This window comes from Lissotriton vulgaris, chromosome 1_1, assembly GCF_964263255.1.
Source record: "Lissotriton vulgaris chromosome 1_1, aLisVul1.2, whole genome shotgun sequence".
Classification (NCBI taxonomy): domain Eukaryota; kingdom Metazoa; phylum Chordata; class Amphibia; order Caudata; family Salamandridae; genus Lissotriton; species Lissotriton vulgaris.
Window position 1 is genome coordinate 327,622,203 of NC_141685.1, and position 24,440 is coordinate 327,646,642.

General features: G+C 47.7%; 1 protein-coding gene across 1 annotated transcript in view; it reads left to right on the plus strand.

Annotated features, from left to right (window-relative positions):
• The first annotated feature begins 10,716 nt into the window (after positions 1–10,716).
• The window catches only part of LOC147747125 (cytochrome P450 4B1-like), a 353,249-nt gene continuing 339,525 nt past the window's right edge, over positions 10,717–24,440 (plus strand). The window contains exon 1 of the mRNA XM_086952384.1: positions 10,717–10,947. Within this exon, the coding sequence (XP_086808510.1) occupies positions 10,753–10,947 (195 nt within the window). The 5' untranslated portion in view covers positions 10,717–10,752. The remainder of the gene's footprint in view (positions 10,948–24,440) is intronic.

The window sequence follows — 24,440 nt, forward strand, 5'->3', positions numbered from 1 at the left end:
GGACCCACGTCTGGGCATACCCTGCCAATTTAGGACAACCAAAGCAAAACCAAAGGGGATGATGGACGGAGTGTTGAACATTGCAAGCGCTCACCCCCAGTCAACTGATCTGGGTTTAATCCATCATCATTCTTTAGCTCACTCCGCCAACCCAGTTCAGACATGGCTATATGCAAATCAGTCTGGCCCTGTGCCTCATGGAAACAGTACAGCCCGAACTGCCAAGCCATGTCTTCCCTGGACCGGAAACAAGCATCCTGGGACCAGTTTCGGGCTAATCAGCCATCATCAGCCAGGCTAGCTTGAATCCAGTGGCAAAGTGAGCAAGGGACCCACGTCTGGGCATACCCTGCCAACTTAGGGCGAACAAAGCAAAACCAAAGGGGATGATGGACGGAGTGTTGAACATTGCAAGCATTCACCCCCAGTCAACTGATCTGGGTTTAATCCATCATCATTCATTACCTCACTTCACCGCCCCAGTTCAGACATGACTATATGCAAATCAGTGTGGCCCTGTGTCTCATGGGAACACTCCAGCCCAAACTGCCAAGCCATGTCTTTCCTGGACCGGAAACAAGCATCCTGGGACCGGTTTCTGGCTAATCAGCCACCATCAGCCAGGCTAGCTTGAATCCAGTGGAAAAGTGAGCAAAGGACTCACGTCTGGGCATACCCTGCCAACTTAGGGCAAACAAAGCAAAACCAAAGGGGATGATGGACGGAGTGTTGAACATTGCAAGCCCTCACCCCCAGTTAACTGATCTGGGTTAGCCTTTCTCCTGTTGTTTTCTGCCCTCTGGCACATTGTGATTGTTTTGTTTTACCAACATCCCCTGTGATGCTGACATCAAGGTTTAAGTATCTTGTTGCATTAATTTTATTTTCCTATTTACTTTAAGTCCTCTCTAACTGATCACACCTGTATGTAACAGAAATTCTTGAGGTGCCATATAATAATTATGGTCCTTCTCTCTCTCAGTGGTAAGGCTATGTTATGTTATATGATGTTATGTTATGTTATGTTCTGCTATGTTATGTTACAAAGATTTGCAGAGTGCACCACTGCCTGAGAGGGTATCCTGGAAAGTGTGAGTCTAGCAACCCTAGGGACTAATGGGACTACTAGTAAAGTCAAGTCTTCAGTTTCAGATGTTTCAGAAGATCAGAGGGACATTTTAGAAATTCATATGTAACTTGTAAGTGGAAAGGATGTCCCATTTGTGTTAAAACCATACCAAAGAAGAAAATTAGAAGGCTTATTTACTAGTTTTTGATGCAGTGCAGCAGAGCCAGTCACTTTGCTGCTCAACCCTGCTTCAAAAGAAAAAGGCAGGAATGAACTGTATCTATGAGATATGACGCATTGCTGTCCTCTTCCACTTCTGTGCTGCACATTTTGCTGCCTTGCACCAATGCAGACACCCTTGCACAATGGTGCAAGGGTGTCTGGGTTGTAGAGATGATTGTTTTTGTGCAGGAAAACAATTAAAGGAGGTGCTTTCCTCCTTCTATATGTGCTGCAGAAAGAGGAAATAATTTCTCCTTGTTACGCCTTCCCTGGGAAGGCATAGGCTCTGGGAATGCGTCAAAATCCATGTATGTTGCATGGGAACACCCACCACAACACCCATGGCATGCCTATTTCACACGGAGTAAGGCAACACAGCGACTTGCGCTGCTTTACCTTACTCCATATCTACAAGCCCAGATAGAAGTTCGAGTTTAGTATGCCTGAACTCAGAATGATAAAATGCATCTTTTAGTGAAGTTGGTTCTAACATTCTGTGTTTGGGAAAAACACCACTTTTAGAAAGTAGGTATTTTCTTGTCTAACTATCCAAGTCTACCTATGCTAGATTTTGTATTCCTTGTCTGGAGTTTGAGTGACAGGGGCTGGGGGATTCCATCAATCAATCAATCAGAGCATTTATATAGCGCACTACTCACCCAGAGGGTCTCAAGGCGCTACGGGGGTGGGGGGTCTGCTACTGCTCGAACAGCCAGGTCTTGAGTTGCTTCCTGAAGGCGAGGTGGTCCTGGGTCAGGCGGAGGTGGGTCGGGAGGGAGTTCCAAGTTTTGGCGGCGAGGTAGGAGAAGGACCGTCCCCCTGCGGTGGCTCTTCGGATGCGGGGGACGGCAGCGAGGGCGTGGCCTGTCGATCGGAGCTGGCGTTTGGGAGCGTAGAAGTTGAGGCGGCTGTTGAGGTATCCTGGGCCTTGGTTGAGTAGGGTTTTGTATGCGTGGGTGAGGAGACGGAAGGTGATTCTCTTGTTGACCAGGAGCCAGTGCAGGTCTCTCAGGTGTCCGGAGATGTGGCTGCGACGGGGGATGTCCAGGATGAGTCGTGCTGAGGCGTTCTGGATCTGCTGGAGACTCTTCTGGAGTTTGGCGGTGGTTCCGGCGTAGAGGGAGTTGCAGTAGTCCAGACGGCTGGTGACGAGGGCCTGAGTGACCGTCTTCCTGGTCTCGGTGGGGATCCACCGGAAGATCTTACGTAGCATGCGCAGGATGTTGAAGCATGACGAGAAGACGGCGTTGACTTGTCTGGTCATGGAGAGGGAGGAGTCCAGGATGAAGCCCAGGTTGCGTGCGTGGTCTGTTGGTTTGGGTGCGCTGCCTAGGGCGGGGGGCCACCAGGAGTCGTCCCAGGCGGAGGGTGAAGATCCCAGGATGAGGACTTCCGTCTTGTCCGAGTTCAGTTTCAGGCGGCTGCTCTTCATCCATTCGGCTACCTCTTTCATCCCTTCGTGAAGGTTGGCTCTGGCGGTGGCGGGGTCGTTGGTGAGGGAGAGGATCAGCTGGGTGTCGTCGGCGTAGGAGATGATGTTGAGGTTGTGCTGGCGTGCGATGTCTGCGAGGGGGCTCATGTAGACGTTGAAGAGGGTTGGACTAAGCGAGGAGCCTTGAGGAACGCCGCAGATGACTTCGGTGGCTTCTGATCTGAACGGGGGAGGCGGACTCTCTGTGTCCTTCCGGCGAGGAAGAGATGATCCACTCCAGTGCCTTCTCCTGGATTCCGACGTTGCTGAGGCGCTGCACTAGTGTACGGTGGCAGACAGTGTCGAAGGCCGCGGAGAGGTCTAGGAGGATGAGGGCTGCTGTTTCTCCGTTGTCGAGCAGGGCTCAGATGTCATCGGTGGCTGCGATCAGGGCGGTCTCGGTGCTGTGGTTGGCCCGGAAGCCAGACTGCGAGAGGTCGAGGGATCCGTTCGTCTCGAGGAAGGCGGCCAGCTGCTTGTTGACGGTCTTCTCGATGACTTTTGCAGGGAACGGGAGCAGCGAGATGGGCGGTAGTTCTTTAGGTCGGTGGGGTCGGCTGATGGCTTCTTTAGTAGAGCGGTGAGTTCGGCGTGCTTACAGCTCTCCGGGAAGGTAGCGGTGTCGAAGGAGGTGTTGATGATGTCCCGCAGGTGGGGTGCGATGACAGCGTCGGCCTTGTTGAAGACGTGGTGAGGGCAGGGGTCGGTCGGAGATCCGGAGTGGATGGAGTTCATCTTGCTGACGGTGTCTTCGGTGCTGATCGGGGTCCAGGCGCGGAGGGTGGTGGTGGGGGGCGGTGGTTCGGTCGTGGCGTGCGTCGGTTGAGTGCTGAAGCTGTTGTGTATGTCTGCGATCTTGTTGTGGAAGAATGAGGCGAGGGAGTTGCAGAGGTCTTGCGAAGGGGTGATGTCGTTGTTTCCGGCGTTGGGGTTGGAGAGCTCTTTAACGATGTTGAAGAGTTCCTTGCTGTTGTGTGCTTTGTTGTCCAGTCGTTCCTTGAATGCCGTTTTCTTGGTGGCGTGGATCAGTTGGTGGTGTTTTCGGGTGGCGAGCTTGAGCGCAGTCATGTTGTCCGGTGTTGGGTCTCTGCGCCAGGCTCTCTCGAGGGCTCGGCAGTTCTTCTTGGAGCTCTTGAGTTCATCGGTGAACCATGGGGCTTTCTTGCTGCCGGGTCTGCTAGGCGGGGGTCCTCAGGGGGGCGAGGTCGTCTGCGCAGTCGCTGATCCACTTCGTGAGGTTGGTGGCCGCTTGGCTGGGGTTCGTTGTGCTGGTGGGTGGGTTCTTGCTCAGGGAAGTCACGAGCTGGTCGGCTGTGATATTGTTCTAGTTTCTGCGTGCAATCTGTTGCTGGTGGTGGTGGATCGTGGTCCTTTTGAAGCTGAAGTGGACGCAGCTGTGGTCCGTCCAGTGGAGTCCGGTGGCGTGGCTGAAGGTGATGTCCTTGCTGGATGAGAAGACGGGGTCGAGTGTGTGTCCGGCGTAGTGGGTGGGTGAGGTCACCAGCTGCTTGAGTCTGAGGTTTGCGAGGTTGTCCAGCAGGGTGGTGGTGTTGCGGTCATTGTTGTTCTCCAGGTGGAAGTTGAGGTCCCCGAGGAGGATGTAGTCAGCGGAGGGGAGGGCTTGCGGGCTGACGAAGTCGGCAATGTCCTCGCTGAATTGTGTGCGTGGTCCCGGGGGTCTGTAGATGAGGGTGCCTCTGAGGGTGGTCTTGGGGTTGATGTGGACCTGGAAGTGCAGGTGCTCGGCGGGTGCGAGGGTGTCGTCGGTGTTGGTCGTGATGCGGATGGTGTTCTTGTGGATGATGGCGATGCCTCCTCCAGTCTGGTTGATGCGGTCCCTCCGGATGATCCTTTAGCCGTCTGGGATAGCAATGGCGATGTCGGGCGCTGAAGAGGCGTTCATCCAGGTTTCCGTGAGGAAGGCGACGTCTGGGGATGTGGTGTCGAGCAGGTTCCAGAGCTCAACGGCGTGTCTGTGGACGGAGCGGGTGTTGAGCAGGATGCATTTCAGGTGGCTGCTGCTGTTGCTTGTCTTGGTCTTGGTCGTTGCTGGAGAAGTGCAGGTCCAGATTCAGGTGAACTTGCAGGAGTGGCAGCAGAAGGGTCCGTGGGTGCGTCTCAGGGTGGCTCGGTAGCAGCCCGGGATTCGGCCGGCGTTGAGTGCGTTGAGTTCAGTGGCGTCGTAGGTCCGGCGGGTGGTCTGGTGTCTGCGGGAGCCAGGGGTCCTGGCACTGGGCGCGGTCCAGGCGCGGACGGGCACAGACTGGCTTACCTTTGGCGCACCTTCGGCGCACAGTGAATAAAAATGAAAATGAATTTGTACAGCGTGATTGCTGCCCTGGGGCGTCGGCGCTCGGCGTCGGCGCTCCCGCTGCGCGCATCCGCTGCGCGGTCGCTCTGGGGGCGTCATAAGAAGGGAGCCGGGAGGGAGAGTCCGCTGGGAGGCGGGAGCGTGGTATCCAATCGTCTGCCGTGGGGGCGGGGCGTAGGCAGGCAGCGGCGGGAACGAAGGGTGCAGGCTAGGCGGGCGGCCCTGCGGCGGCTGGGGCGCTGAAATCGGCGTCGGCGCACAGCGGCGTTGAGCACAGGCAGCAGGAGGCTCAGGAAGCAGGAGAGGTGAGGAGCGTGGGGGCGACCAGGCCAAAGGCGCAGTGGTCGCTGCTCAGAATAATCGTTGAGTCGCCGCATGGCCGTTGGGCAAGCACTCATCGTGTCCCATCAAGAAGAAGACGATATTTTATTTATTGCACCGGATCTTCATTCCAGGAGACAGGGTGAGTCAGCACAGGGCTGAATAGAGAGATCTGCATGCAGACGGGTGGGAGGAGTTGCACCTGGGAACTGAGTAGGGCTGTGCCTTCCCTCCACAATGCTGGCTCCACCTCCTGTGGTGCGTCTGATGTCCCTGGCCTGCACTGTGAAAGGAAAGAAGGAGTCTTGTCAACAAAGTGCTCCAGGACTGATCAGAACAGGTTTGGACTAGGCAAAGGCTTCTCTGCCTTCTGAGAACAAATACAAAATGAGGATAAAAGGGGGGCACAGACCCCAGACCTTTCGATCACTTTTGGGAAACAAGAAGAAACCTTTGCTGAGGAGTGGAACCTGAGGATCTAAGGAAGAGACTATCCCTAAGCTGAGTGCTGTCTGTGGGATTGGCCTGCAGTGGTTGCCTGACTGCCAAAGAAAGGAGAAAGGACCATGTGCTACTTTCATTCAACTTGTGAAGGATCTCCAAGGGCTTGAGATAGAGCTTGCCTCCTGCTGAAGTCTCAGGGAAAACAGACTTCACCCACCAGCTCCTCAAGAGTTCTTTGGAAGTACCTGCAGTTGTGTTGGGCTTTCTGAAGGACTGCGTGTCGCCAGGAGCTGGAAGCGCGACTCACGAAGAAGAAGCGTGTTGCCGCAGTAGCCGCTGCCATCTCGTCACTGAAGAGGGGTCTCGCCGCTGCTGCTTCACAATGCAGAAGCGCCTCGCATCTACGGGGAAGAGGATCAACGTCGCATTAAGACGCCACCGCATCATCGAAGTGTGTCGCTGCCGCTTCTGCTATCGTCGCTGAAGAAGTGTGTCGCCGCTGTCGCATCGCATCGCATCGCCGCAGCACCTCTCATCGCGGGAAGAAAGGATCGATGTCGCATCAGACGCTGTTGCATCACCGGTAAGCGTGTTGCAGGGCCAGTCGCTGCTTAGAATAATCGTTGAGTCGCCGCATGGCCATCGGGCAAGCACTCATCATGTCCCATCAAGAAGAAGACGCCATTTTGTTTATTGCACCGGATCTTCATCGCATCACAGCTATGCTGGTCACATCGCCAAGGAAGCCCTGTAAGAAACCAACGCATCACCTCCCCATGCCGAGAAGAACCAACGCATCCCCTACGCATCAGTAGGCACCCGACGCATCACCGTTCTTGAGTGTAAGGAACTGACGCATCACCTTCCCTGCAACACTTTCGTTGTATAGCGTTACACATCCAAAGGTACATTGAACTGAAAGTGTTGCATTTTACATCTAAAGAGAACTAAGATAATTCTTCCAGTTTCAAAGTACAGTATTGTGGATTTTTGTCATTTCTGGTCATGTGTTAAGTCTATATAAAAATACTTATTTTTATACTACAACTGTGTGGTGTCCATTTCTGTAGTGTTGTCACTGGATTACTGTATGTGTTCACAAATGCTTTACACACTGCCTCTGAGATAAGCCTGTCTGCTCGTGCCAAGCTACCGAGGGGGTGAGCAGGGGTTATTTTAGGATTGTACCCCCTTACCCTGAGTAGACGCAATGGTCCCTTTTTGGTCAAAGGTACCTAATTCTGCCAACTAGAGACCCCCAAATCTAACACCATCCAATCCATCTGGGGCTTCATCTGATCCTTGCCACCACATGCCTTCACTAAAGGACTCCTACTAATAAACAAAGCACAAACACCCATTGTTAATGCCTCCATCCACTCATGCAAAAGGAGCAACTGATGGACAGCAAGGCAACCTTGCCTCCAGGGGTATGGAGAGCCCTGGACCCATGTCTGGGCATACCCATCTCACTCGGAGTGACTAATGTAAAAAGAACGATTGATGGACAGAATGCTGATCAATGTAAAACATTCACCCCAGTACAAAGATCAAGGTCTAAATCCATCGTTTTGTTGCTCCCCTTGACATTCCAATTTAAACCCAGCCATATGCAAATCAGTCTTGACTCTGTTACGCATGGGAACAGTCCAGCTCGATCTGCCAGGCCAGGTACTCCCTGGACCAGAAACAAACATCCTAGTATTGTATTTGGGGTTTCACCCCTCATCAGCCAGGCTAGCTTCACTCCAGTGGGATAGAGAACACAGCACCCACGTCTGGGCATACCTGTCCCACTCGGGGTGAAAAATGCAAAAAGAACAATTGATGGACAGAATGCTGATCACTGTCAAACATTCACCCCAGTACAGAGATCTGGGCCTAAATTCATTGTTTTGTTTGCTCCCCTTACCATTCCAGTTTAATCCCAGCCATATGCAAATCCGTCTTGACCCTGATCCCCATGGGAACTGTCTAGCCCAAACTGACATCAGTCCTCCCTGGACCAGAAACAAGCATCCTGGTACCAATTTTGGGGTTTCACCCCTCATCGGCCAGGCTAACTTCACTCCAGTGGCATGGAGAACACAGGACCCACATCTGGGCCTACCTGTCCCACTTGGGGGGACAAATGCAAAAAGAACAATTGAATGGACAAAATGCAGATCAATGTAAAACATTCACCCCAGTAGAGAGATCTGGGCCTAAATCTATTGTTTTTTTGCTCCCCTTGTCATTCCACTTTAAACCCAGCCATATGTAAATAGTCTTGGCCCTGTTCCCCATGCGAGCAGTACAGCCCGAACTGCCAGGCCAGGTCCTCCTAGGACAGGAAACAAGCATCCTGAAACCCGTCCCAGAATTTGTGTGCTCCAGTCCAGGGAGGACCTGGCTTGGCAGTTCGGCCTGTTCTGTTTCCATGAGGAGTAGGGCCAAGACTGATTTGCATATGGCTGGGTTCAAACTAGGGTGGCGTGATGAGCAAAAGAACGATGGATTAAACCCAGTTGTTTGTGACTGGGGGTGAATGTTTGCATTATTCAGCATTCTGTCCATCCTTTTTTCCTTTTGCTTTTGTCGTCCTAAGTGGGAAGGGTATGCCCAGGTGTGGGTCCCACACTCACTATGCCCCTGGATTCAAGCTAGTTTGGCTGATGTTATGTTATAGTTTTGGTAAAGCGCAAAACAGCTGCCCCAGCAAAGAGGCGTCCCGGCGCTGATGGGTGATGCCCTGAAACCGGTCCCAGGATGCTAGTTTACGGTCCAGGGAGGACCTGGCTTGGCAGATCGGTATGGACTGTTCCCATGGGGAGCAGGGTCAAGATTGTTTTGCATGTGGCTGGGTACAAACTGGGGTGGCATAGTGAGCAAAAGAATCTAAAGATTGCTAAAATAAGGGTTAGCCCCTCCAAGTGAGGGTCGCTTGAGGCCTAATGTGACATATACTTGGGCATTTAATTGTGCGCTTATTTTAAATGAGCAGCATGACTTTTGTGTATGGGCCACTGCTCTGTGTATGCCTTACAAGATGGAGTTTTAAGGCACAAGGCAATTGATGTCACAAGCATATACTAGTACACATCAACCAACATCATGTTTAAGTCTTTCCAACATTAATGCATTTAAACCAGGCATTATATTATGTTGAGGACGGCCCATTATACCTTTCTTTCCTGGACAAAATGTCATATATTTAGTTATTAAAGCAAGGTAGCTACTATACTAAGCCGAATTTAAGGGTCCAAGCATTTAGCCTTAAGGTGAATACTTGTGTCTTATGATGGAGCATGATGTACAACTCTTACCATGTCTGTTTTAAAGTACAAAGTCAATATTAAAATATTTCTGCCCTGGACTGGATCAAGACTTTTTTGGTTAGTCACAATAATAACAAAACACATCAGACAGTTGAGAGATTATATATTATATATGCTGCTTAGTGTGTTTCATTGTGCATTTTCCAACTATGTAACATGCTCCAGTGCATTTCATTGCAGTAAATAAAACAGGACAATGCATTTTGCAGGTTATTTTTAACTTGGGCCTTTTGTCTTGCTCTTTTACCTTTTGGCTGAGTTTTCGCAATAGAAATACCACATAAATACATAGATATATGCAAATATACATGTCAAATACTTGGACTTGTTGTGTTGCAATGTGCAATTCTGTACCCGCCTAGTGTGCGTCGCTTTGTTGGCTAGCTATAATGAAGGTCACTCTGATACAGAATTAAGATAAAGTGATATTGCCATACTTTCCCAATAAAGGTAACCTGAGTGAGTACCACATGCTTGGGAAATTGTACCCCCTTTACAGATGGCCAGAATGTGCTGCATGCCAGAATATCATTGACGAAAATATAATCTGACATAACTGTTTTGTCTTAAATATTGTTTACAGAAAACAAACATCCCATGAGATGTAGATTTTCTGTTAATAACTCCAATTGGGTGGTATATTTGTAAATGATATTTAGAACACAATGTTTTGTCAAACTGTTTTAGTCAATGATAGTCTGGTGCCATACGGTCAGACTGCATTAAAATGCATAGGTTCAGGACACATAGTCCACTTGCCAAAAGTCACCTGATTTTATTGGGTTAAAGATCATGTGATGTCACTTCCACTAATGTCTTACATATGCCAAAGGGCATGTGATGTCACTTCTACTTCCCCTAGTATCGGTGAATTGGTGTTCATGCACAGCTTCGTGTGTTACTTCAATGCACAGCTCGTCTGCGCCTTCAAGATAGCAACCGAGCGTCTGTGAATACTCAGCGCTTTATTGAAATACTAGAGTGCAATGAGGAATGCCGTATTGTGTCCTCCAAAATGTACAAATACCGGTTATGATCATCATTTTAGCTGAATTAGTGACACTGTGGTTTACCTTGGTTCATGTAAATCAGGGCCGAACTTTACCATATGGAAGCTGGGCGCACACTCATTACACCGACCACCAGGGTTGTTGGTGCTACGTGCAGACTTAGGTCCAGAGAAAAGTGTGTTTAGAAAGAAACTTTATCTGAAGGCTGCTGACCTTGTCTGCTTTTTGTGTGTTTTCCCTTTCATGAAGCTCCTTAATCTTGCGACCTCATGTTCCCTCCTAACTTCTCCCAGATGTTCAATACACAGACAATTAAAGAGAATGAGTGCTGGAGAAGCCACAATTGTATTTACCCGAGGCGCTTTGTGAGCTAAAGTCTGCTGCTCGGATGTATGTGCTCCCTTTTTTTGGTGCTAGGTAAAAATAAAATGCAGGCATTGGACTTTGTTTTAACCATGCCAATGTAATATTCTAACTGTTCAGTAGATGGCGCCATGTCCTTACATCAGATATTTGTGAATGACTATACAAGCTAAACACTCGCAATCTTTAGTCGGAAGTAATCATAACAAGGTCGCCGAAGCGTGATGGAGGAGCCCTCTTTATTGGAGAGCCTATGGGCGCTGGACGTCTACCGGCTCGTGCACCTCGCTGCAGTGTTCTGCCTGGCCTTCTTGCTCCTCAAGGCCATCCAGCTGCACCAGAGGAGGAAAGAGCTGGTTGGAGCGCTGCAGAGCTTCCCTGGCCCTCCCTGCCACTGGCTGTATGGACAAGTGCATGAGGTAAGTAAGGGCGTCAGTGAGGGGCGCGGGGAGCCGCAGCTGAAGTGCGGAGGGCGAGACATGTTGCAGCCATGGGAAGCAGTAAATCAGCGCAACGCGGGCCTGTGCCTCAGAGTCAGAATGGAGGCATGGGCAGGCTGGTCAGCGGTGTAGACCTGTCTCGGTGTGCACGAACGGGCGCTGAATCTATAAGCGCCATACCAGGGGTGGGTTGCTGGGCTTTGGCATCGTAAGTGCGTCTTGGAATCGCGCCCCAGAGGCGTGGCTATGCCATTAAAAGCAGCTTCTTAAACAGGTAATCTAAAATCCCGTGTTTTCCATAGCGTGCCACATTTGGGTGCCTCCCTCTGATTTGTTTGTTATTGGTCCTCGGAGTCTCAGTCACTTCCGGTCTTCCATTCTCGGCACTTTCCTCTGCGGTCTGCCTATGCTAGACACTTATACCCTTCATCTACCCCTATCTCTCTGAAATCCTTCATCTGCATATCACACTATGTATCCTTCCTCCTTAGCGCTCTTTTCACACTCTCATGCGTGCATTCACTTTCATCTCTTTATCAAACTTCAACACCCACCCCTACGCACCAATTCACCTGTAAACACTGCCTTTTCTTTAACTTTCGTTCGGTCAATATTTTGACAACTGTGTACCTCCTTCATACACCCTCAAATAGAATTACAATTGCAATTGGCATATGTGACCATTGCTCTATGCGATCTGCAGAGAGGCCAGGAATTGAATGAACATGTGTTCTGAATACTATAAGGCCCACTCCACTGGCAGTCTCTGTGAGAAACTCGCACTGTCTTCAGCTTCAGGACTTTCAATCGAGCATAAAAACCCGTCCACAACCTGTACTCACTCGGACACGTAGAGGCAACTCAGTTCACAGCACACATTGTAGTAATAATATGCTATATGCGAGAAAAAAAAACATCAACACAAAATCTTGGACAAACAAACACTTTCAGAGAATGCAAGATTAAGTAAAACAAGCAAATGTAAACAGAGACTGCATTGCTGATATGGATGAGTCTAACTGTTTTTACAGTCATTGCTCAGAATCTCAGTGTTGTGTGGTTGTAAAGTTAAGGACATTAACATAAAGTCTGATATGGACTTGTTTCAATGTGAGCTTTGAATTACTACCATTAGGCCTAGAGGCATCCGGCCCGCTCAATGCGCTGGTGGGTTGATCTATAAATGTGAATAGTATAGGGTAAAATAACATAACTGTCAGACCCCTTTCAGGGGGCAGCAGAGCATGCAGGGGCTACTGGACCCAACAGTGGTGTTTGAGACCTTTTACTCCCGCGTCCAGCGGCCGGCCGACTATGGATCCTGAGCAACTGGGCCAAGTACTCCTTCTGCACTGGACTCTCAGTGATAGCTGTGGGCGAGCAGTCAAAGGCTCCCTTGGAGGGTGGGGATGGGGGGTGTAATGTAGATACAGGTGAGATAACACGACTCATATTTGAAAGTGCACACAGTACTAACAATACATCAGTGTTCAGTCAAATTCTTACTTTTATATAATATTTTTTTCTAACTTTACACTCTAAATGAGAGTTTTGAGCAACCGCACAATCCCCTTAAGGTTGGGGCTCTATTAGTTGCCAGGCAAATCGCTGTCCCACCAGCTTCCTTATAACATGGTGGGAGTTATTCCCTATTCATTGGTGTCCGTATCCAGGGAATGTCCACTAATAGGCCATACTCGAGTTCCCCTTTGACTCTTTAGGAATTAGTCAAAAGTGCCTATGGTGCTGCAGTACGGCCAGCAGTGAGCCCCCCCACCCCCTCCCCAGGTCCCCAGAGGCCCAGATCTAGTCATACCCGCTCAGGCGATATGGAAGTGTTCAGCAGTGCAGTGAGTGCCCTCTCCGCAGGTGCTCACAACTCCTGAACCTGTTCGGCCAAGTCAGGCTGTTTGCGGTACACGTAGCAGCACCTGGCAGGCACAAGATCTCTCTCGCACAATTTCTGGCTTGTCCTAGCGATTGGAGCTGCTCCTGCTCCGCAAAGACAAGGTAAGTCACTCTTAGGGTAGGGGGATTCAATCTATCCGGCGGGATCCCTTGTAGTCATTGGGGAAATCAGTCCGGTGCAGGTCTTGGTGAGCGGGCTTTACCCGCCAGTCACAGCTGCAATCTTCAGCCAATGTAACAACCTGAAATTCTGGCAAGGTGCTGGTGCACCAGGGCAGGTGATCTTGGTTTCCATGCGTGATGTCCCCTTGGCCAGCAGGGAGACGAGAAGGCCTTTTCCCCAAGTCCTGGTCACAGGCAGAAGTCTTGCAGAGCTTCTCCTTCTCACACAGACCGTCTGGCTTCTTGGCAAATGAAAATGTAGGTCTGTAAATTTTGTTACAGGCATAATTAGTAACAATTGCCAATAAGATGTATGGCAAAAGGGCTCATAGCTTTCCAGGTTTGAAATCAAATTCATAATGGACACAGTATTCCTCTTGAAAGATTGCTCAGGTGCAATTTGACTCCTTTATTCCTTCATAGTGCCATGTGGAGGAAGACATGTGGAAATAGCAATACATCAATCACCTCCTAATCCTTCTCAGACATATCCATATAGAAGTAGTATAATATAAAGTAGACAGTCATTTCTACCCACTGTTTGCAGAAGGAAGATCTGCAGCTAGGCACAGACAGAGAAAAATAAACAACATAGTAGATAATTAACCAGAATAGAACTGGTACCTTTGAAGAGAATCCCCTGCCACACCGCATCTGCAGCATTCTTATCTTATGTTTGAAAGAAATAACTATGGTAAAGAGTGATAAAGAGCATGAAATGTTTCCTGCAGAACAAAATGAAAACGGAAGACATAGTCAGAAGTTAAAAAGTTGGAGGTAGGCCCAATTTGCACTTGCAGCACTGCCACCTGTTGTCCAATTCCTTTCATGACACTGGAACTAAAGCCATCCTCCATTTTTTCACAGAGCATAACAATGTCACACTGAAAATGTGCAATAAGGTTTTAATGCCAAGTTGACATGGCAGTTTAAAACTGCATACAGGCTGTAATGGCAGGCCGCCTGGAACATGTATTTGAGTACTACTTAAGTGGAAGACACACTAAGTGCTACAAGGGACTTATACGTAGTTAAGTATGGCAGTCAGGTGTAGTCCAAACAAACCATGTTTAGGGGAGTGAGCACAAGCACTTTAGCACTGATTAGCAGTGGTAAAGTGCACAGAGTCCTAAGGCCAACAAAAACAAATTAAGCAAAAAGCGGAGGGAAAAAGTTTGGGGGTGAACCTGCCGAGAGTGCACATGTTGATAGACAGACAGATAGGCAGATAGACAGCTAGCCAGATAGACTGGTAGATATATAGACAGACAGGTAGATAGGTGGAGAGACAGACAAACCAATACATTTTAAAGAGAGATAGATAGATAGATAGATAGATAGATAGATAGATAGATAGACAGATAGATAGGGGATCTTTTTCACTCTTTCAATAGCAGATAACAATATCATAGCTGGTTTCCTGATTTACCGTCCTCCAGGGCCAGAAACACAATTCATAACCAGCTTAATGTTAATGTTATTTGGATTTATACAGCTCAAACTGATACCCGAATGTGTCCTGGTGCTATGAGAAGGCCTCCAATGAGCTGAGCATGGGAACATCTAGTTAACTAGAGAAAAGCCACACTTTTAAAGCCTTTATGAAAGGCAAGAGGTTAGGAATGTTTCTGATGTTTAGCGGTAGCGAGTTCCATGCTTTTGCTGCATTAAACGTAAAACTCCTTCCGCCCAAGCAAGCTTTTTTATATGAGGGAACATGGCAAATTTTGATCAGCGGATCGTAGTACTCTCTTAGGCACGTACCAGGTGAGGCGTTGTTGCAAAAATTCTGGTCCATTGCCATGGAGAACCTTAAAAACTAGGCGTAAGGACTTGAATTGGGTACGTTTATTAACAGTAAATCAGTGCAGTTCTTTTATTTTGGATGAGTTGAATTTGTTTTGGTGTAGCTGTTATGAGTCGAGCTGCCGCATTTTGCAGCATCTGTAGCTTTTTCATCGACCCTTTATGGACGGTTAGATAAAGGCTATTACAATAGTCTAATTTAGACATTATGAGGGCCAAGACCACTATTTGTTGTGCTTCCTTAGGCAGCAGGATTTTTCTGCAGGATTTAAACATGTACGAGGTAGTGGAGACCACGTGGTTGATTTGGTCCCTAAAACTCATTTAATCTTCAGTCAGAATTCCTAGATTCTTGACCATTTTGATTGGCACTGGCAAAGGTTCCATCTCATCTGGCAGGCAGCTAGGGGTCCAGAAGGTGGGGTCATTTCCAAAGAGAACCACCTCTGTTTTACCGGAATTAAGCTTCTGGCTGTTCTGAAACATCCAAGCTCCCACTGCTTTCATACACTCCTCCGACCTTGTCTCAATTTCATGTATGTTTTCTGGTAGTAAGGACACCACAATTTGGGTGTCCTCAGCATAGGAGGTAAGAGAGAACCCCCAACTCTGGATGAGGGGAGCTAGAGAGGATACATAAACATTGAACAACGTAGGGCTCAATGATGAAGGAAAAAGATTTAGCTTCAAAAACATCTAGTGTCACAGTTTGGGATCTGTCTGTAAGAAATTAATTAAGGAGCTTCCACACATTACGTTTAATCCCTAGCTTATCCAACCTGTCAATCAACAACTTGTGATGGACCGTATCGAAAGCCGCAGATAGGTCCAACAAGATCAATACGGCTCTCCCCCATAGTCCAAAATATTCTGATTTCCTCTGTGGACTTTAGGAGCGCAGTTTCAGTGCTATGGGCCTCTCTGAAGCCATACTGGGTTGGGTCAAGGGCCTGTGAGTCCTGCAAAAACTTAGTGAGTTGGGAATTGAGGTTACTTTCTATGAGCCTAGCGGGAAAGGGTAACCTGGAGATGGGTCTAAAGTTGTTAGGATCCCCTGCATCCAAATTAGTTTTTTAAGAAGACGCAGGATAGAGGCTGTTAGACCTGGCATCTTTGGCTTGGTTTCCCCTGTCTTTTTAGCCTCTACCTCCTGTATTTTTGATGCTGTGCTGGATTTCGTTTTTGCTGGTTTAGATGCTTTGGACACTCTGCCACTGCTGATCAGTGTCAGAGTGTAAGTGCTCCCTGTGTAAATTGTTATTATGATTGGATATACATGATTGGCATATTTGTATCACCACGAAGTCCCTAGTAAAGTGCACTGGGTGTGCCAGGGCTGGTGATGACAAATGCTACTAGTTGGCTTGCAGCACTGATTGTGCCATCCACAGGAGTAGCCCCCCAAATGGTGTCTCAGGCCTGCCACCGCAGTGCCTGTGTGCAGTCTGTGAACTACCATGTCCTCCTGGTCAGTGTCCCCACTGACCAGGCCTAACCCTTCCCTTTTTGTGCACATTGGTCACCCCTATGGAAGGCCCAAGGTACCCCCTTGGGCAGGGTGCAGTGTATGTGAAAGGTAGAGCATGTACTTCTGCAGGTGACAGGCTTTGGTAGTGAATTACAGCCATTTTCGTTTTTCACTGCTGCAAGGCTATCTTGCTCCATAGGCTATCATGGGGGATGCTGGCTACAGTGGCTACCAGCATATCTTCCCATAGGAACAAGATAGGACATAAAAGTTCAGTATCCCTGAACTCAGAAATTAATAACACACCTTTTAGGAAAGGTTGTTTTTGAATCCTGTGTTAAAGAACAGCACATTTAGAAAGTTTCTGTTCTCTTGTCTACCCTTTCTGTGTGCCTTGGCCTGTTTGTGTATTGACTGTCTGGTTTGAGAGTGACAGGAGCTGGGGATTCCCCAGGAGGCTGGCTGAGTCAGCCCTAGACTGAATGACTGCATTGCAACTTGAGTGGTGGGAGGAGATAGCACCTGGGCCTGAATAGGGCTGTGCCTGCCTTCCACAATGCTGGCTCCACCTCCTGCTGGGCGGCTGACGACCCTGCCCCTCACTCTGAAAGGAAAGGAGAAGCCAGGAAAACAAAGTGCTCAAGGAACACCCAGAACTGGTTCAGACCGGGCTCAGAGCCCTCCTGCACAAAGGGAACAAAGACTTTTAGGGGTATAAGTATAGGACCCCTGACTACAGAAGATTATATCATCCTGGAATCAAGAAGGAACCTCTGCCAAGGAGAAAGCCCAAACTGAAGAAGGAAGATTGTCCAGCTGTTGCTCTGCTGGATTGCCCTGCTGTTGCTTTGCTGCCAAGGAGAGGGGAAGGACTTTGCTTTGTGCTGTGTCCCCTTGCTTGAAGGAATCTCCAAGGGCCTGATAAGAGCTGGCTCCCTGTTTTGAAGTCCCAGGAACAAAAGGACTTCAGCCCCAGTTTTCCCTGAGCTCTACTGAGAGAGTTCTGTCCTTCCTGGAGTGCGTGGCCCATGTGTGGTGCCTCTGGAAGTTGTACCTGTGCTGGGAAGCTGGAAATCACGCTTCAAAGACTTTGCTACAGAAAAGTTATTGCATCGCTCGCTGCGGAGCGCATCCCCAACAGTGCGAGGAAATTCCCACCGCTACGAAGGCCGAGATCATCGCAGCGCCTGTTGCCGCTGCCAGAGCCGTCACATCCTTCGTTTGCAGGACGCACCAGACCGGTGTGGGAAGTCTACCATCGCTGCGAGAGTCATCGCAGAGCCAGTCATTACTGGGTGAGATCGCCGCACCACTTGCTTGCGGACCGCATCACGTCACTGCGAGCATCGTCGCAAAACCATCGCATCGAGGAGCTCCGGAGATCTTCGCAGCCCCTACGAGATCGACGCATCTTACCTTTGCAAGAACAAACTTCCTACGGAACCTACGCACCGGAATCCATACAAGAGGCCTTCCTCCCCATACAGACCAGATTCGTCGCAACACGCCCGCCGCTGCAGCAGGGTTGTCGCATCGCCTCCCCAACGTCTCAGGAGCAACGCATGTCTTGTTTTCCACCGCATCAGCTTCTGCATTTAAAAACTTTGTTGCATCTAAAGGTACTGTTGGCTAAAAGTGACGCAACTGTGAACTTTTCATGCAACTGTGGATTATTTTTTATCGTAACCTTAAGAACTCTTTTGCAACCATATTCTTGAACTGTGTATGTTGGATTTTTGTCATTTTGGTCTTGTGTAGTTTAGATTAAATACCTTTATTTTTCTAAACTGTTGTGGAGTCAGTTTGTGGTGTTTTTACTGTGTTACTGTGAGTGTTGGTACAAATACTTTACACATTGCCTTCTGATTAGCCTTGACTGCTCGTGCCAAGCTACCTAGAGGGTGAGCAGGGCTTATCTCAGAGGGTTTCCTCCTTACCCTGACTAGAAGCAAGGGTCCCTATTTGGACAGTGGCACCTACCCCTGCCAACTAGAGACGCCCAGTTCTAACAGAGGCATGTTACCATTCCTTAGGGAAGTATCCCTCTCGATAAATACTATTGATGATATGGGTCAGTTGTGTTGCAACAGGCCCAGCTGCCAGTTTTATAACAGGGCATGGGCAGGGGTCAGTTGGAGAACCCGATTTAACTTTTTCCAGGAGTTTGTGTGTATCTGCTACCTCTAAACCAGAAAAATGGTTAAGAGTGGGCTTGTCAGAATTAATAGGCTGCTGTTCTTCTGTTAGATTGATACTATCGTCGGACAATGATTCTGAAAAGTTAAAAAAGATATTATTGACTTTGTCAAAAAAACTATGAGCAATTTTGTTGCAGAGCTCTTGACTAGCCACAATAGGAGGAGTCTGAGGATGAGCCAGAGCTTTTACAATTTTAAAAAGTTCTTTGGGTGAGTTTTTGGCTGATGACATTTTGTTGCTGAAAAATTCCATTTTGAGTCTTTAAGTAGTTGTTTTTATAATGCCAGACCTGCTTCGTATTTCGTTTTTATCATTTTCCCTATAACACCCCCTCCATATTCTCTCCAGACTTTTGCAAGCCAGCTTAGGTCCTTAAACTCCTTTGAATACCATGGGGCAGAGGGCTGCTGTCTAGTATGGATAAAACTTTTCGCAGGGGCTAACTTGTTCCCTGCAGTTTCCAGCCACTTGGTGTATGCTCTGGTTGCGTCATCTAGGTTACTATGGAATAGGAGTGATGATATCTATTAGAGTTTGGGATACATCCTGAGCCTTTATCTTGTTCCAGGCTCTATTCTTAGTGTGACTTAATGACAGTTTCAGCGTTTTACGGTCTGGTATTATGAGTTCAATAAAAATAGCCAAATGATCAGACCAGATTAGTGGTATAATATTAGTTATTAAGAGCTGCTGATTATTTCAAAGTGTGACCAGCTGAATGTGTGGCACCCCTGACCAGTTGTTCCAGGTTGCCACCTTTCATAAAATCAAGTAGGTTAGAGGTATCCGGGTCCAGGGGCAATTCCAGATGATAATTAAAATCACCTATAATGGTGTAGGAGCATAACACCCTTTCTAATATACTGCTGGGATGTGTTGGAAAAGTGCCTCTTGGGCCTGTTGCTCTGTAAAGGAGGGTGCCTCTAAATGTATAGCAGTGCGAGAGGTTAAGACAAAACTTGAGGGCTTTGCAGTCTTCTATAGTTACAGGAAAGAAAGAGGTAGTGATAGAGTGATGATAAATGATGGCAAGGCCACCTCCGCGTTTCTGTTGTCTATTAAGTGTGTGGCAAAAATAATCAGGAGGCATAGCTTTAACGAGATCGGGACCTGAGGCCATATCCGTCCACGTCTCAGTAATGAATGCTGTGTGTATTCTCTCCTCCGTAATGAGGGAGGCAATTTCTATACTATGTTTCACAAGAGACCTGGCATTGAACAGAGCACATTTACAAGTGGATTTGGAAGCGTCCTGACTAGTTGGGGGGTGGAGTGCGACTTCTGCCAGAAATGGACTGGGCATTGAGATTGGGTATGTTAAGATTACAGCCCGAACATCTGAGAGGGTCCCTGGGGCCTATGGCTTCAGGGTGAAAGATGGTACATTTATAGTTACTAGAGGGGAGATTGAGTTTTTTCATTTCTTCCCCTGAGTATCTTATAGATGGTGGCATACCTATGGGATTTGGTCAAGGGTGGCTGGCGCTGATCGCGTTACGAGCGCGGACGGGCGCAGACGGGCTTGCCTTTGGCCCGCCTTTGGCGTGCCGGCTGCGCGTCCGCTGTGCGTTCGCAGGCGGGTGTTCTTAAATGGTGTCGGGGGCATGAGAGCTAGCCCGCTGAACTGTTACCCCCAAGATGGCCGCCTCGATGTCGTAAGTCCCGCTAAGACCTTGCGATGCACTTCTAACCGAGAGCGATGAAGGTGCGAGGTATGTGCAAAAAGTGCAGGTAAGTTTTAAAAACAGTATCAGATTAAAAAGCAAATTAGTACCTCTCAAATCGTACTTTTAAAACAAATTAGAAGCAGTTCAAGCTACGTGGGTCTCTCCCAGCTGAGCCTCAAGAGGACTTCTCTGAGCGCGCTCGCAGGCTGGTGTGCTTAAATGGTGTCAGGGGCATAGGAGCAGGCTCGCTGACCTGTTACCCCCAAGATGGCCGCCTCAGTGTCGGAAGTCCTGCTAAGACCTTGCAGTGCACTTCTAACCGAGAGCGATGAAGGTGCGAGGTATGTGCAAAAAGTGCATGTAAGTTTTAAAAATAGTATCAGATTAAAAAGCAAAGTAGTACCTCTCAAATCGTACTTTTAAAACAAATTAGAAGCAATTCAAGCTACGTGGGTCTCTCCCGGCTGAGCCTCAGGAGGATTTCTCTGAGCGCGCTTGCAGGTGGGTGTGCTTAAATGGTGTCAGGGGCATGGCAGCTGGCCCACTGGCCTGTTACCCCCAAGATGGCCGCCTCGGTGTCGGAAGTCCCGCTAAGACCTTGCGGTGCACTTCTAACCGAGAGTGGTGAAGGTGCGAGGTATGTGCAAAAAGTGCAGGTAAGTTTTAAAAATAGTATCAGAGTAAAAAGCAAAGTAGTACCTCTCAAATCGTACTTTTAAAACAAATTAGAAGCAGTTCAAGCTACGTGGGTCTCTCCCGGCTGAGCCTCAGGAGGACTAAAATCATACACACAGCCATACGTCACAGCACACTCCTCGTTCTAGGGGACCTTAATATACACTTTGATGAAACTACTAGACCAGAGGCACAAATTGTGCGTAAAGACCTCATGATCTTCAACCTTTCCCAAAAAGTTCACGCACCTACACATCAAGCAGGACACATTTTAGATCCTATTTTCACTAACATAACTGACATGGAAGTGGGAGCATCTTGGCCAATCCCTTGGTCCAATCACCACATAATCCCGTTTCAGATCCCACACTCAACCCAAGAGTCAGCTTACCCAAAAAGTCAGTAACCCGTAGGAAGAGGGAGGAGTTTAATCCTGTCTCAATAACTCAGACGCTACGAAAAAATGAGCCAGAGCTGGACAAGGATATTAACCTAGCCAACAGACAAGTGGGATCACGGATAACCGAAGCGCTGAAAAAAGTAGCACCCTGGTGTACCAAAAATACAAGATGGGGTGCATCTCAGCTCCATGGTTCAATGACACCTAAATGAAGGCCAAACAAAAGTGCAAACAGTTGGAACGCAGGTGGCGTAGAACTACTGTGCAAACATTAAAGGAGAATATAAACAACAACAAAAAACCTACTCCGCTCTGATAAAGAAAACACGTTGTGAGTTCTACACGGGGAAAATTTAAATTGCCAAAAACTCCTCAAAAGAGATGTTTGCCATATTAAAATCCCTACAATCAGCAGATAGACTGACAGAGCCCCCCTCCACACCTGAGGAATCCTGCAATGGAATTGCCAACTTCTTTGCAGAGAAAGTGACAATAATTTATGATACTTTCCCTAGAGAAGCACACCGGGCCACTATCTACAAAGACACTACATCCACAGTAGTCAAAGTTGCAACCCTAGAGGAATTTATATTATGCCAGAGCCAGATGTAATAAGCAAACTAGCAAACAGAATCAAATCAGGTTCACCTAGGGACCCAGCCCGTCCCAAAATCTTATTACAAGGAGTAAAATGTATTGTACCTTTCATATCAGAACTTATCTCCCACTCCTTCCAATCGGGAGTAGTTCCCTATGAATTGAAGCAAGCTATGGTCCTCCCATTAAGGAAAAAACCACGAATAGATTATGAGGTACTAGATAATCTACGCCCCTTCTCGCTCCCACCTTTCTTTGCTAAAATCGCAGAAAAAATAGTTAACACTTGGCTCACAAAACACAGCAATAGTAATGAACTACTACACTGCTCACAATCAGGTTTCTGTTCCGCACATTCCCCTGGAACTGCCTTGCTCCTGGCCACAGAAACTCTAAGACAACGGACAGACGAAGGACACACAGCTGCACTGATCCTGTTGGACCTCAGTGCTTCATTTGATACGTTCTCCCATGGCCTCCTCCTACAGCGATTAGAATCTTGTGGTATCAGGGGTATGGCTCTGAGCTGGATGAAATCCTTCCTGGCGGAAAAGGGTTTTCATGGTTACATAAGACATATTCACTTCCAAGAGATCTCCCCTATTTCAAGGAGTTCCCCGGGGTCAATACTGAGCCCCACAATGTTCAACCTTTATATGGGACCCCTTGCTAATATAGTGGAAGGCTACAAAGTGTCCATTGTATCTTACGCGGGGAACATCCTTTACAACGCAACTTTTACCACGCAGTGCCTTTACGATGCAACTATTACAACGCAAACCATTACAATGCATTGCGCTGGGGGGCGCTCTAGGATAGGGAATAGATTTAATTTACTATCCAACTCCTTCCCTAGTGTCCACGGGGACTGGAGTTGGAATAGTAAATTAAACTCTTCACTATCCAGCACCCCAAAGCGCTATGCGTTGTAAAGGTTTGCGTTGCAATACTTGCGCTGTGAAAGCATGCGTGGTAAAAGAATGCATTGTAATGTCATACATCCATCTTACGCTGACGATACTCAGCTTATCGTCACACTATTGAAAAACCCAAACATAATGCACATTAATTTTCCCAATGTATGGAGGAAGTAACAGCACTGCTTAAAACTTAAAAGGCAGTAAGACAGAAGGGATGGTAATGGGAAGAGCGCCTTCTATCTGGACATCAGCTTGGTGGCCGGAAGCACTTGGCCAGCTCCCAACCCCTAAAACCGAAGTAAAGAACCTTGGAGTATGGTTTGACCCTAACCTGACATATGAAAATCAAATCCGATAAATAACAGGCAAATGTTTTGGAACTCTGAAAACCCTACGGAAAGTCATTGACCTAAAACCGGTTCAAGCCAGAAAAAAGTATAATACATGCAGTGGTCACCTCTCAGATTGATTACGGCAATGTTCTATACCAAGCTGTAGCATAAAAAAGGCTGATAAAGCTGCAATCTACCTAGAAGATCGTCCAACACAAAGGCCCCGGCCAAATTGCATTGGTTGCCTGTGGGCAAGAGGATCCTGTTCAAGGCAATGTGCTTCTGCCGTCGTATCCTAGCAAATAAAGGCCCAAGTTATCTACAAGACATGATCTCACCCTCCACCCCCAATAGAAGGCCTAAGATCTGAAGGGAAGTCATTGGTAAAAGTACCCAAATTTAGGAAGGCCAGGCTAGGAGGCTGCTCCTTCAAATACCTGGTAGCAAAACATTGAAATTCATTACCAATGGATTTGAGGAAAGAGCCATGTGAAGCTGCCTTTAGGAAAAGGCTGAAAACTTGGTTTTTCTCCTACCTATAAACCAGAATAGACCTTTAAACAAGACAGCTAGGGCTCTCTTTCCTGTCTCGTGTTATTTCTGAGTTTCTGCTCAGTGCGGGGACACACCGTTGGTGAAACTAGGTGCTCTACAAATGCTGCTGCTGCTGATGATGAGATCGATAGCTAAATAGTTAGATAGCTAGACAGGACTTAAATTCAAATAAATGACAATGCTTCAATTAGTATTATAATAGATAAATGTTTCCTTAAATATGACAAACAAGCGCACTGAAAGCAAACTAGAAACCCACATAAGGAGGATATGCAGACTAAAATGGTTTACAATTATAACTGTATTCCTCAAGTAAAATACATACCAGCATGACATAAAGGAGTGCAGTTATATATTTATAAAGAACAGTTCTAATGGACACAATGTGATATGCACTGAAATAGCAGCAGTCAAATAAACAAAGGACCCTCCAAAGGACTTTACAGAAGCATTAGCAGGAGACAGTAACTCATAAATAAGGAGTCCACCCTGTTCTTACAACTTGTAGAAAGCATCCTGCATCCTGCAAAGCTAACACTAAAGTAATAATAAAGTAAACACAAAAACACTGGCATTAAAAGGAATTACCTTGTGTGTGGATGTGCTCCTTGTGAAAGAGCAAAATGCACTCACTCAAAGTGAAGTTAGCCAGTGGCTGAAGTGGGCGGACCCACTGCCTCATATTGTGAGCTGTAGTGGGCGGAAGTTAAATATAAGTGAGACAACAAAAGACAGATCGATGAAGAGAGCTGACTGAAAGCCCCTATATATAAGTATATTTTG